Here is a 12,310-nt window from a genome sequence, read left to right on the forward strand (position 1 = left end):
AGTGGGCTTATAGGAACATCTTGTTCCTGTCAACTTGACTTTGAAAATTGGACCTAATCCACTTTTCACAACTGAATATACAGATAGCTTACAATTATTACATATTTTAAAATACTCTCCACTGCATGAATGAAATGTCAGTTCCAGACACAATGGAAAAAACACCATCTGTGAAATGAATTGACTCTTTATGACAGCCCTTAGATGTTCTTAACATTTTTGAATGTCTTCTTCTTTTGGTTATTTTCCTGGTTAAGGCATCCAACAGAGTGTTATGAATATATATGAAATTTAAATTATCTTTTTTACATGTTAATATAAAAACTTTTAAGGTTTACCCCTTTGCACTATTGAATGCCCATTGCATTGGTAGCCGAGAATGGTCTTTTAACTCTCCTCACATATTTTTTCCCTTCAGTACTCAAAATAAGCCCAGACACATTTATTATTCATATCAGTATTCCATAACCTAAAATTCTAATAAATTTAGAATTATTATGATAATGTAAAAGTAGTGCATCCTAAACTTTTTCCTTTGTTCTACTATATAGGTATTCCAGGTTTTGAATGAAAAGAAACAGATACATGCCATAAAATATGTAAACTTGGAAGAAGCAGATAATCAAACAATTGAGAGTTACCGGAATGAAATTGCTTACTTGAATAAACTACAACAACACAGTGATAAAATCATCCGACTTTATGATTAGTAAGAATTTTTTTTAATTTGAAAAGAAAACTATTTTTGCTATAATTCTTTAGACTTAGTAAATTTTAATAGTATAACCTAACCATGTATTGTTTGGGGTTTTTTATTTGTTTGTTTTTAATGGCAGTGAAATCACGGACCAGTACATTTACATGGTAATGGAGTGTGGAAATATAGACCTAAATAGTTGGCTTAAAAAGAAAAAATCCATCAATCCATGGGAACGCAAAAGTTACTGGAAAAATATGTTGGAGGCAGTTTACACAATTCATCAACATGGTATTTAAAAATCTTTATATGCGGAGTTATAATAATCACTAATAATGTCATCTTAGAGAAATACACTTATAATTTTTAGGTATTTGTTATTGGCACCTTTAAACTAGATAAACTAAATATTCGGAAGCTCATTTAACGATGAAGGGACAAAACATTGCTTTAAAGCACTGTTTACCAAAGGATATAGTGCATGAACTCAAGTCCCCACAGCCATAATGCATCCATAATGCAAAATGCACCCATATCTTTATTAGTATTAACATAGTCCATTATCCTGGGTCTCCAAATAGTTTGGTTATAGCAGATATGAGACTTTGGGTTCAGGCATCTCAAAAATCTGAGATGTTTATTTCTCTCATTCTCCTAGTCATTTGTATTGTGTGCCCTGGGTGGGAGTTGGTTTTATTCTTTTTCAATTGTTAGCCCTAAGTTAGTTTTTACTTAGACTTGATTCTCTTTAGGGCTTCTCTGCCTTTACCTTATCCGTTTTAAAAAATAACCATTAACCTAGATAATTGTAATTTTTTCTCTCATTTCTCCTATAATTAAAAGATAATTCACCAATAATTAAGATCAGGATTGTAGGGATAGAGGTGTCAGGGGCATTAGGGTCTTACCACCTGGCAATATAATTTATGATTTATGTTGTGGGTGGTGAATCACAGTGGTTAAGATCATAAACTCTGAAGCTGAAGCCTGGGTCAAGTCATGGCCCTGTCACTTAGGCTGTATGACCTTGAACAAATTACTTAAACTCTGCCTTAGTTTCCTCTTGTAAAAGTGGGGGTAGTAATAGTACAGTACTTAACCCAGTGCTGGTATGAGAACTAAGTGATTCAATCTAAGCAGCAAACTTAGAAGAGTGCTATATCTTTTTAGAAAATATTCACATTTTAAAAATTAGCATTTAATTTGATTAACTAAAGGAATTAACTTGGCCAGTGTATTGTGAAATTTTTTTGTACTCCGAATGTTTTACATTGTCTAACATTACAATGGATTTTTATTTTGAAGGCATCGTTCACAGTGATCTGAAACCTGCTAACTTTCTGATAGTTGATGGAATGCTAAAGCTAATTGACTTTGGGATTGCAAACCAAATGCAACCAGATACAACAAGTATTGTTAAAGATTCTCAGGTAAGACGTAATGAATGGTTGGTTACCACGCACTACAGTTCGTTTTCACTTGTAAAGTATTTTGCTAACCGGGATTTTATTTTTCCCCACCTCATTCTTCAAAGTATTTGAAACCTTTGTATAAAAATAAATACCGTAAGAATCAAAACCATATTTAATGCACTTTAGTATAGGAAGTCACGATCAGGTAGAAATAAATCCAGCAATTTTGAATGATTTTCCTATAGCTGAGGTAGAGAAGCAATAACACCTGTGTTGGAGATCACCTTGGTCATGATCTTGAGTTTACCTGGAACTTTGTCTCAGAAATACCTGGTAACAACCAAAGAGGAAATTGCAGTTACATATTTTTCATTGTCCATTAGGTAAGATCATTTCATTCTTCTGGAGAAGTAAAGCTTTTCCTATCAGTTGCATCTGAAAAAAATTCTTTTTTTAAAGATTTATTTATTTATTTATTTATTTTTCAAGATTTATTTTATTTTAGAGAGAGAGTGAGCAAACACAAGTGAGGGGAGGGACAGAGGGAGAAGAGGAGAGAGAATTCTCAAGCAAATTCCCCACTGAGTGGGGAGCCCAAGGTGGGGCTTAATCCCAGGACCCTGAGATCATGACCTGAACCGAAATCAAGAGCCAGCCGCTTAGCTGACTGAGCCACTCAGGCACTCGTGAAAAAAATTTCTCAAGTGGTCCTTCATATTGGAGACACCATAATGAATACTGTATTGAACTGCATTTTTCTAATAGGATATGCAGTCACAAACCTAATAAATTTGTCCCTGTGAAAACTAAGGTGGTGACACCAAAGAATAACCAAAAACCATCCTGCTTGGAGCCCAGATGATGTGTTCCACGCATGCAGATTTCTGATGTGGGTCTGCCACAATCCTAGAAGTAAAACTAGACCTTTTTTAGGAGGAATAGATGGACAGCATGCCCTTGAAACGATTCTGTTTGACAGTGACTTCTCTTTATATCATAAATGTGGCTGAACACTGGGGCTCCTGGGTGGCTTAGTGGGTTAAGCATCCAGACTCTTGATTTCAGCTCAGGTTGTGATCTCAGTGTCCTGGGATGGAGCCTCAGGTCAGGCTCCCTGCTCGGTGGGGAGTCTGCTCTCTCTGCCCCTCCCCCTGCCCGTGCTGTCACATGCATGCATACATGCTCTTTCTCTCTCTAAAATAAATAAATCTTTAAAAAAAAGATAGGACTGAACATTTAGTTGTAAATCAGCTTGAAGATATCTTCTATGGCAAGGTCCTAAAGTACAGGTATTCTGTGTTTGAAAACAGAACCATTTGTTTTAGAATAAAATAAATGCCTTTTAAGGTTGGCATAATCCGACCGTGGAAGCTCTTGCATGATTTATATACCTGCCCCATCTCACTCTGGACAGGGGCCCAGGCAATACTTGGAGACATAGCTAGAGTTTTGATTAGTTGGTTGGTTGATTTTTAAAAAAAAAAAACTGTTCTAGGTCTATTCCAGCACAAAAATGAGTGATACCAATTCCTTCAAAGTTTATGGCTTTTTTTTTTAAAGATTTTTTTTTTTTTTTTTTTTTACAGAAATAANGAGACAGCCAGCGAGAGAGGGAACACAAGCAGGGGGAGTGGGAGAGGAAGAAGCAGGCTCATAGCGGAGGAGCCTGATGTGGGGCTCGATCCCAGAACGCTGGGATCACGCCCTGAGCCGAAGGCAGACGCTTAGTCGCTGTGCCACCCAGGCGCCCCAAAGTTTATGGCTTTTAATATGATTTTAACTTCGACAGTTTTATGGTAGTTGCTCGCCATCATCATAGAAAAAGCTCAGCATTCTGAAAGGAATAACTTTTCTGATTATGAATCCAATTTGCTGGAGTTGTGAAAAAATTTTCGTCCTAATATTGTTGTCAGTTACTTGAGTTTTTAAAAAATATTACTGCAATATATAATTATTCAGGTTTCAAGGGTCTGACATTTGTGTTTTAAAAAATCTAAGGCAAAAAAAGAATAAAAAATAAAATAAAAAAATCTGAGGCACAGTAACGTATTTTCAGTGATTTGTGTTTTCTGTGATTTGGCATACAGGTTGGTACAGTTAATTATATGCCACCAGAAGCAATCAAAGATATGTCTTCCTCAAGAGAGAATGGGAAATCCAAGTCAAAGGTACTATGAAGGTTATTTGCATCCGATTTATTGGGCATCAGTAGAGAATGGTCTATTCTCTGATTAAACTTAATAGCTAACTCAAGTTGCTTAAGTTCTAAAACGTTTTAGGCCATTATAGAGACCTTGCTTTCTTAAGCAAATTGCCATGGGATTCAATTTCACTGTTATTTATTGATTTGAGACTGTTCTTTTAATATTGTGCTTTTAATATGTTGATGTCTCAATAGTGTGCTCCAATAAGAAATGTTCCCAGGATATTTTTAGATTTTAAAATTAAAGGTAGAAATTAAGACTAAATTAGCTCTGATGTGGATATTGAATTGATAACCTTTGAAGTCTTTTGTTTCCTCTTTGATTCTTACATTTTATCTCTTACCATTTATTCATTTGTGAATCCGAATTTCCAAGTATAATTCTAATCTGTAATTTTTTCCCAGCCTGCCACAGGCTACTTTCCCATTTACCTTATTTTGCCACCTCAGTGAGCTTTTTGTGTCTCACTGGTGTCCCTTGTTGGGCTCCTTTTGCCTGCCAGGATGCCTCTGGCTTCCAAGCTAATCCTTCTTGCTCTGGAGCAGTGTCACAAAGTGCACGCAAGCGCACGTTGTCCAGGCACCTGCATTCAAGCATAGATCTGCCTCTTCATTAACAACTATCTTTGTGACTTAATTTGCCTACTTTCTTCATCTATAAATTAGGCTTACAAACAATACCTGTTTAAAGAGTAATTGAGGGGTGCCTGGGTGGCTCAGTCAGTTAAGTGTTGGGCTCTTGATTTTGGCTCAGGTCATGATCTCAGCAGGGTCCTGAGATTGAGACCCCATCAGGCTCCACGCTTGTTTCTCTCTTTCTCTCTCCCTCTGCCCCTCCTCCCACTCGCTTACCTGTGTGCGCGCTCTCTCTCTCAGAATAAATAAATAAATCTTTAAAAATAAAAACAAAAAAGTAATTGAGGATTAAATGAGAAAGAAATCAATACATTATCTAGTTCAAAATAATTGCTTGATAAATGTGTATTTACTAAGTGTATTTTCTGTTCTAGAAAATTGTGGCTTCTAAGTATCTTCTCAAATAACTGGTATAGCATGTCAGTCTCATAAAATTCTTTTTATATCTTTTTAGCTTCCCCTTTTCATACTTAGATTTATTGTCTTTTTTTCTTTTTCTTGATTAGACTTAAGGTTTTATTAATCTTAAAAAACAAAGTCTTCATTTATTCTATTTTCATTTGTTCTGTAATTAGTTTCTGCTTTCATCTTTATTATTTTTATTTGCTTCAGTTTCCTTTTTTTTTTTTTTCCTAGTTTCTGGATTTTTTTTTTTTTTTTTTTTTTTTTTTNAGCACCCCCTCTAGTTTCTGGATTTAAATATTTGCTAATTTAATTTTTGCAATCTTATTAATTAAAACATTAAAACTAAATTTTATTTTGAATTTAACTTCTACTTATACATTTTTTGTAGTGTTTCTTATTTTCATTAATTTCTAAAATTTGCAACTTCTGTTTTAAATACTATGAAATAAGATTTTTTTTAAAAATAAGATTTATTTTGAATTGCATGTAGAGTTCAGATTTTTTCAGTTGTCAACTCAGTGCTTTAATATTACGGGTAAATCTCCAGTCATTTGAAACACTGCTATCCAGTGGCCTTAATGATTCTGAATAGAAGACAAATTTTTTATCCCAACATGTGAGGTAGTCCCTGCTGGTAAAAAGCTCAAACCCCTTCCAGTCTAGCTCTGTTCTCAAATTACTTTCCAATGAACATCCGTTGGCCTTTTGGAGTTTCTCTTCTGAGAACAATCAGGCACATTCACTATTTCCCTCTGCTTTCTGTTTCAAATACCTCGACCATACAGGATTTGTGGCTGTTGGTAGTTTGTTTCCATATTCTGGGGTTCATGGGTATAGTTTTTCACTTAGTTTTGTTGTAAATATTTTCTACATGTATATGGTTTTGCTGCCGGGCTTCTCTGTCTATCTTATCTGGGGATTTGGGCAGATTGAAAAACTATACTGTGACCTAAAAAGCAAAACAAATAAACAGAACAGATTCATACATACAGAGAACAATGCTGGTTACCATAGGGGATGGGGTAAGAGATTGGGCAAAATGGGTGAAGAGTGGGAGGTACAGGCCTCCAGTTACAGAATGAATAAGTCAGGGGATGAAAGCCACAGCGTTAGAGAATAGAGTCAGTGGTTTGTAATAGAGTTGTGTGATGAGAGATGGTAGCCACACTAATGGTGAGCATAACATCGTGTATCTAGTTGTTGAATCACTATGTTGTACACCCGGAAACTAATGTAACATGTGTCAACTATACTTCAATTAAAAAAATTAATAAGAACAGCTATGTTGCCACAGCCACTGCCATTTTTCCATAATTTGAAATCCTTTTTAGTCCGTAATTTATTTAGAAATGGGTTTAATTTCCAGATAGTTAAGTTGGAGGAGGAGGAGGGTTTTTTAATTATTATTAATTTTTAGTTTTCTCTGTGTTCAGATAGTGGGATCTGTTTTATCTGCAATTTTCTGAAAGGCATGTTAAAATTTCTCTACCACTCCCCCAAAAGAATTTCATATAATTTTTACTTAATATAGTTCTATTAAATGTAGTTTCAGTGCATAGACGTTTGTGACTATCATCTCTTGGCTGGTTGTACCTTTTATCATAAAATGGCTTTCCCTCTTCTGTTAAAAGCATTTTGCTATGTTCTCATTCTCTTTTTCTAATATTAATATTTCTATTCTGTTTTTTTCTTTCTCTCTCTCTCTTTTTTTTTATTTAGTTATGTGTTCATTTCTTTTTTCCTCAGTGGTTTAGATGAATCTTTTTTGAGAGCGTGTAGTTATATTTTGTTTTAATGTATGTTTGACTACCTACATTTTAAAAGGAATTTAACCGGGGCGCCTGGGTGTCTCAGTCGTTAAATGTCTGCCTTCGGCTCAGGGCATGATCCCAGGAATCGAGCCCCACATTAGGCTCCTCCACTGGGAGCCTGCTTCTTCCTCTCCCACTCCCCCTGCCTGTGTTCCCTCTCTCGCTGGCTGTCTCTCTCTCTCTGTCAAATAAATAAATAAAACATCTTTTAAAAAAAAGATAAAAAACATTTTTTAAAAAAAGGGAATTTAACCCTTCTCATTTATTATGTCCACTGCTATGTTTTATCTTATGTTTTTAAAGTCGAAATGATGATTATGTTATAATATTGCATTATTTCTAATGAGATTATTTAATACAAAGAACATTTAATGGTAAGTAACATTTCTTGATTACTTACTATACCCAGAAATTACTCTCTATGCTTATCCATATCTCATGGTTATATCATTCATTTAGATGCCCATGACAATGTACTTTTATTATTTTTATTTTAGAGGTGAGGAATTGGAGCTACATAGAATAACTAGCTAGTAACAAGGCCAGGATTCAAATCCAGCCCAGCCTGGCTCTACATGGGTTCTTGGGTTTTAAGATAGCTCAACTTAACCTTTTTAAAATCTATGCATACTTATATGTTATGAATTTATATAAAAATTTATCCTAATCCTGGGGCACATGGGTGGTTTAGTCAGGTAAGCATCTGACTCTTGATTTTGGCTCAGGTCATGATCTCAGTGGTGAGATCAAGCCCCGCATCGGGCTCCACGCTTATTAGCACAGAGTCTGCTTGGGATTCTCTCTCTCCACCTCTGCACCTCCTCCTGCTGTCACTTGTGTGTTCTCTCTCTCTCTAATAAATAAAATCTTAAAAAATATTTAATGTAATCCAGTAATTTTGGAGAAAACAAGTAAATTTAAAACTTACAGTTTTTGGTTTTTATATTTTTACAAGCTGACAAGAACATAATATATGTTTCAGTTGAAATATTTTAATTATGAGTTTGTTGAGAGACTTAAAGTAAAGCTCATCTCTTGATAAAATAACCAAATATAACAGAAACTAGAAAAAGATGTGTTTTTCATGTAAACCTAATCTAGTACTTGCCCATTCATTGAGGTTTAGTTATGATTTTAAATGTTATGGATTATATGTGTATGTGTGTGTGTATAAAATATTCTTAGATTTAATTTTATATTAAGATTACAGCAACTTACTATTCTTTTTTTTTTTTCCCCCAATTAGATAAGCCCTAAAAGTGATGTTTGGTCCTTAGGATGCATTTTGTACTATATGACTTATGGGAAGACACCATTTCAGCATATAATTAATCAGATTTCTAAATTACATGCCATAATTGACCCTAATCATGAAATTGAATTTCCAGATATTCCAGAGAAAGACCTTCAAGATGTGTTAAAGGTAACATTAATAGTATATGGATATAGAAGAACAATATTTTATATACTTAAATTGTTTACTTAGAAGAAATAGTTGAACTCACTGGAATTACGTAACTGGCTTTGATAGATATATCTGATCTATTGAAAGGAATTACTGAATGAATTAGCTTTGTAAGTCATGTTAAGTTCACATTGAAGGTGTTTTAAAACTTACGAATAGTTATGGATTTTGTAAAAATGACTTGTGAAATAATCTTGTTATTTCTGAGGAGGCTATCTAGAAAGAAAGGTCTATAGTATGATACAATCTTGAAAGACACTATATCAATATTACGTAAGAAAACTTGATTTTTTTATTCTTATTTTTATAGTGTTGTTTAATAAGGGACCCTAAACAGAGGATATCCATTCCTGAGCTCCTAGAGCATCCATATGTTCAAATTCAAACTCATCCAGGTACTTCTTTGAAAATCAGTTTACTAGTAACTACTAATACAAACAGATGTATAGCTATAACAAAAAACAGAATGTGAATTAGCTTCTCTTTTCCAGCCTGCCTCCTTCCTTAAGGAAGTTCCTTTTATGCTAAAATACTAAAATAAATGAAATTGCTTTTTTTTATGCTGGCATTCATATTTACTTATCCTAGGTAAGTGGCTGTGATGAGTGATAAATTACAAGAAGCAGTTATTGTGATGTTAAACAGAATGTGTTTGTATGTGATTTTATATTTTTTATTGGTACCGGCATGTTATTGATTATATTTTTTAGCAGGTAACCAAATGGCTAAGGGCACCACTGAAGAAATGAAATATGTTCTGGGCCAACTCGTTGGTCTGAATTCCCCTAACTCCATTTTGAAAGCTGCTAAAGTAAGAAAGTCTATTCTCTTTCTACTTTACTTTTAAATGTTTTATATAGTTTAGTGAATAAGACACTTAAACAGGTAATCCAAAGAAAAGTTGGTCCAATCATCAGGTCAACTATGAAGTGTATTTCTACATTTAGATACTTAATGTGTGCTTTTTGTCAAATAAAGACTCAGTTGATTTACATTCTTTTTCTGCAGTAGCATAATTGAAAGTATATTGTCATATTAGGTGCATTCCTAATTGCTGTCGGGTCTCAACTGGAATAAATTTCATAAGGAATTTGTCGTTTAAATCAACAACATTCTTGGGGCGCCTGGGTGACTTAGTCGTTAAGCGTCTGCCTTTGGTTCAGGGCATGATCCCGGAGTTCTGGGATCGAGCCCCACATCAGGCTCCTCCATTGGGAGTCTGCTTCTTCCTTTCCCACTCCCCCTGCTTGTGTTCCCTCTCTTGCTGGCTGTCTCTCTCTGTCAAATAAATAAATAAAATCTTTAAAATAAATAAATAAATAAATAAATAAATAAATAAATAAATAAATAAATCAACAACATTCTTAACACAGCTTTTGAATTCATTTCTTCTAGCAATTTTTTTTTTTTTCAGAAGCCACCTAGGAGAAATCTCAGTATTTGTTGCATGTAATGACTTGAAGCTGTGTACAGCAGTCAGAACATTTCTCAAAGCAAATGTCTCAGACCTACCTTTCAGCTTCCCAGTGTTTGTTTATATCTATACCACCATTTTTGGATCTCATTGCCATCAAACCCCTAGTCATTTCTAGAACGCTATGTATGCTTATTGACCAACTGCTTTAGTTACCAAGTAGTTACTAATTATTTATTTCAGTAATAATGTTATTATAAAATTATGGGAGCTTAAATTAAAAACACTCTTAGCTCTCTGGGTAGGGTAAAGCCAATCTAAGATGTCAAGAACTTGGATATATTTCTGGAGGAATTTACTATACACTCACTACTATATTTGCATTCATGACATAAAGGTTAATTTTTTTCTTAAATTTTCTTAAGTGCTCATGGTTAAATCAATGGCTTTAGGAATTCAAGTTGTACAAAATTTGTTTTATAATTTTACTGTCTTTCATATCTTCATGTTTTAAGTTTCTACCAGTGTATTATTTAGGGCCTTTTATAAATAAAATTGAGATGAATTAGTTACGTTTACTACTAAGGTTATATGTTCCTTCATGGTAGAGATGTCTTTTATCTTTATAAGTTAAATGTTGGCTTACCCTTAAATCTTTTTTTTTTTTTTTAAATTTTATTTATTTATTCGACAGAGATAGAGACAGCCAGCGAGAGAGGGAACACAAGCAGGGGGAGTGGGGGAGGAAGAAGCAGGCTCATAGCAGATGAGCCTGATGTGGGGCTCGAACCCATAACGCTGGGATCATGCCCTGAGCCGAACGCAGACGCTTAACCGCTGTGCCACCCAGGCGCCCCTACCCTTAAATCTTTTAAAATATGTAGATTTTAATATAGCTAATTGTGTTTATTTATATAACAATTTGTATTTTTTTAATGTCACCTGTTTATTAGTTGAAATATCATCTGAAACTGTATTTCCTGATGAGTGTATTTTAAAGTGTAGCAATTTCTCTAAGACTGGTTTTATAATAAAAAATACGGGAGAACAAGAAGGCCTTTAAGATGTATATATATGCTTATTAATGGCTATGTTACATTTCTTTTATAGAATGATGGAGCTGTATGTCATGATAGTGGATTTTTAGGCCAAGCTAGGTGGTTACAATTCTTAATTATCTTCGTAGTTTATAAAATAATTTTCTAGTTATAAGAACGAGAGAGAAATTCATTACATATTAGAATATATGTAGTTATCTTTATTCATCTGATAATACGATGAATTTTAGAAGTTAAAAAATAGGTGTGTGTTTTTCATTTCAGACTTTATATGACCACTATAGTAGTGGTGAAAGGCATGATTCCTCTTCATCCAAGACTTTTGAAAAAAAATGGGAGAAAAAATGATTTGCAGCTACTCATAAATTGTCAGATATCACCTGTCAAATATATTGGACTGTTATACTCTTAAGTCTCTGTGGAAACCTGCTGTTAAAGACAACTTCACCTTGAAATGTCAATGGCAGAAAAATTCAGTGGATTATCCTCAAAAGAAAACTGTAAAAAGAATAACCACTAATGATACTGTATATATTAAATAGTAGATTAGTTTCTCTCTTTTATGCTTTCCTGTAAGTCTACTCTTATTTGGTACCATTTCACACTTAGAATAGTGGGTGAACACCCGAAATATATTCTGAAGAACTGTAAATAAAGCTTTGTAGCATAAGGTGACACTAAACTGTAAAAATTGTGTAATTATTTTCTTCAAGCAAATGTATGACTAGTGTGGCAGCAAAATACTTAATAAATTTGAATTAAGGGAAGACACAAGAGTAGATCTTAGTAAATGAACTTCAAAAAGAAAATTCCAAAGGGTTTGAATTCCAAAATAGATTTCCCGATTGCTTTATGATAATGATACAGTCCAGAATTTTAGGGCTATAATCTGTTCTTTTAATTCTCTCTGATTCTTTGTAATATCTATTGCTTGGTGTTTAGAGTATCTGGCTTCTGTGGTATAAGTTGTATAGGGCATGTCCTCACTGTATGGCTTGCTTGGTAATTGGTCATTACAAATGTAGTCTTAGAGTCTTCAGGACTGAATCTAGTAGACTCTTTCCCCTGCCCCTTTTTTCTTTTTTTAGATTTTAATACACTTGTTTTTAAATTAAGGCTCTTTCTTTAGATCAGGTTTAATTCACAGCAAAATTGAGGGGGAATGTACAGAGATTTCTCATATAGCTCTTGACCCCACACATGCACAGT

At 34.1% G+C, this 12,310-nt stretch overlaps 1 protein-coding gene across 12 annotated transcripts in view; it reads left to right on the top strand.

Annotated features, from left to right (window-relative positions):
• The window catches only part of TTK (TTK protein kinase), a 48,103-nt gene extending 35,793 nt beyond the window's left edge, over positions 1-12,310 (top strand). For 4 of the 12 annotated variants that reach the window (XM_034648091.1, XM_034648090.1, XM_034648095.1 and 1 more), the window contains exons 15-22: positions 552-709; positions 837-988; positions 2,003-2,127; positions 4,197-4,277; positions 8,411-8,587; positions 8,940-9,024; positions 9,340-9,440; positions 11,366-12,309. In XM_034648091.1, the coding sequence (XP_034503982.1) occupies positions 552-709; positions 837-988; positions 2,003-2,127; positions 4,197-4,277; positions 8,411-8,587; positions 8,940-9,024; positions 9,340-9,440; positions 11,366-11,449 (963 nt within the window). In that variant the 3' untranslated portion in view covers positions 11,450-12,309. Of the gene's footprint in view, positions 1-551; positions 710-836; positions 989-2,002; positions 2,128-4,196; positions 4,278-8,410; positions 8,588-8,939; positions 9,025-9,339; positions 9,441-11,365 lie in introns of all 12 variants that reach the window. The other 8 variants (XM_034648093.1, XM_034648097.1, XM_034648101.1 and 5 more) reach the window with 4 other exon arrangements.

The sequence above is a fragment of the Ailuropoda melanoleuca genome, chromosome 19 (assembly GCF_002007445.2).
Source record: "Ailuropoda melanoleuca isolate Jingjing chromosome 19, ASM200744v2, whole genome shotgun sequence".
Taxonomy (NCBI): Eukaryota; Metazoa; Chordata; class Mammalia; order Carnivora; family Ursidae; genus Ailuropoda; species Ailuropoda melanoleuca.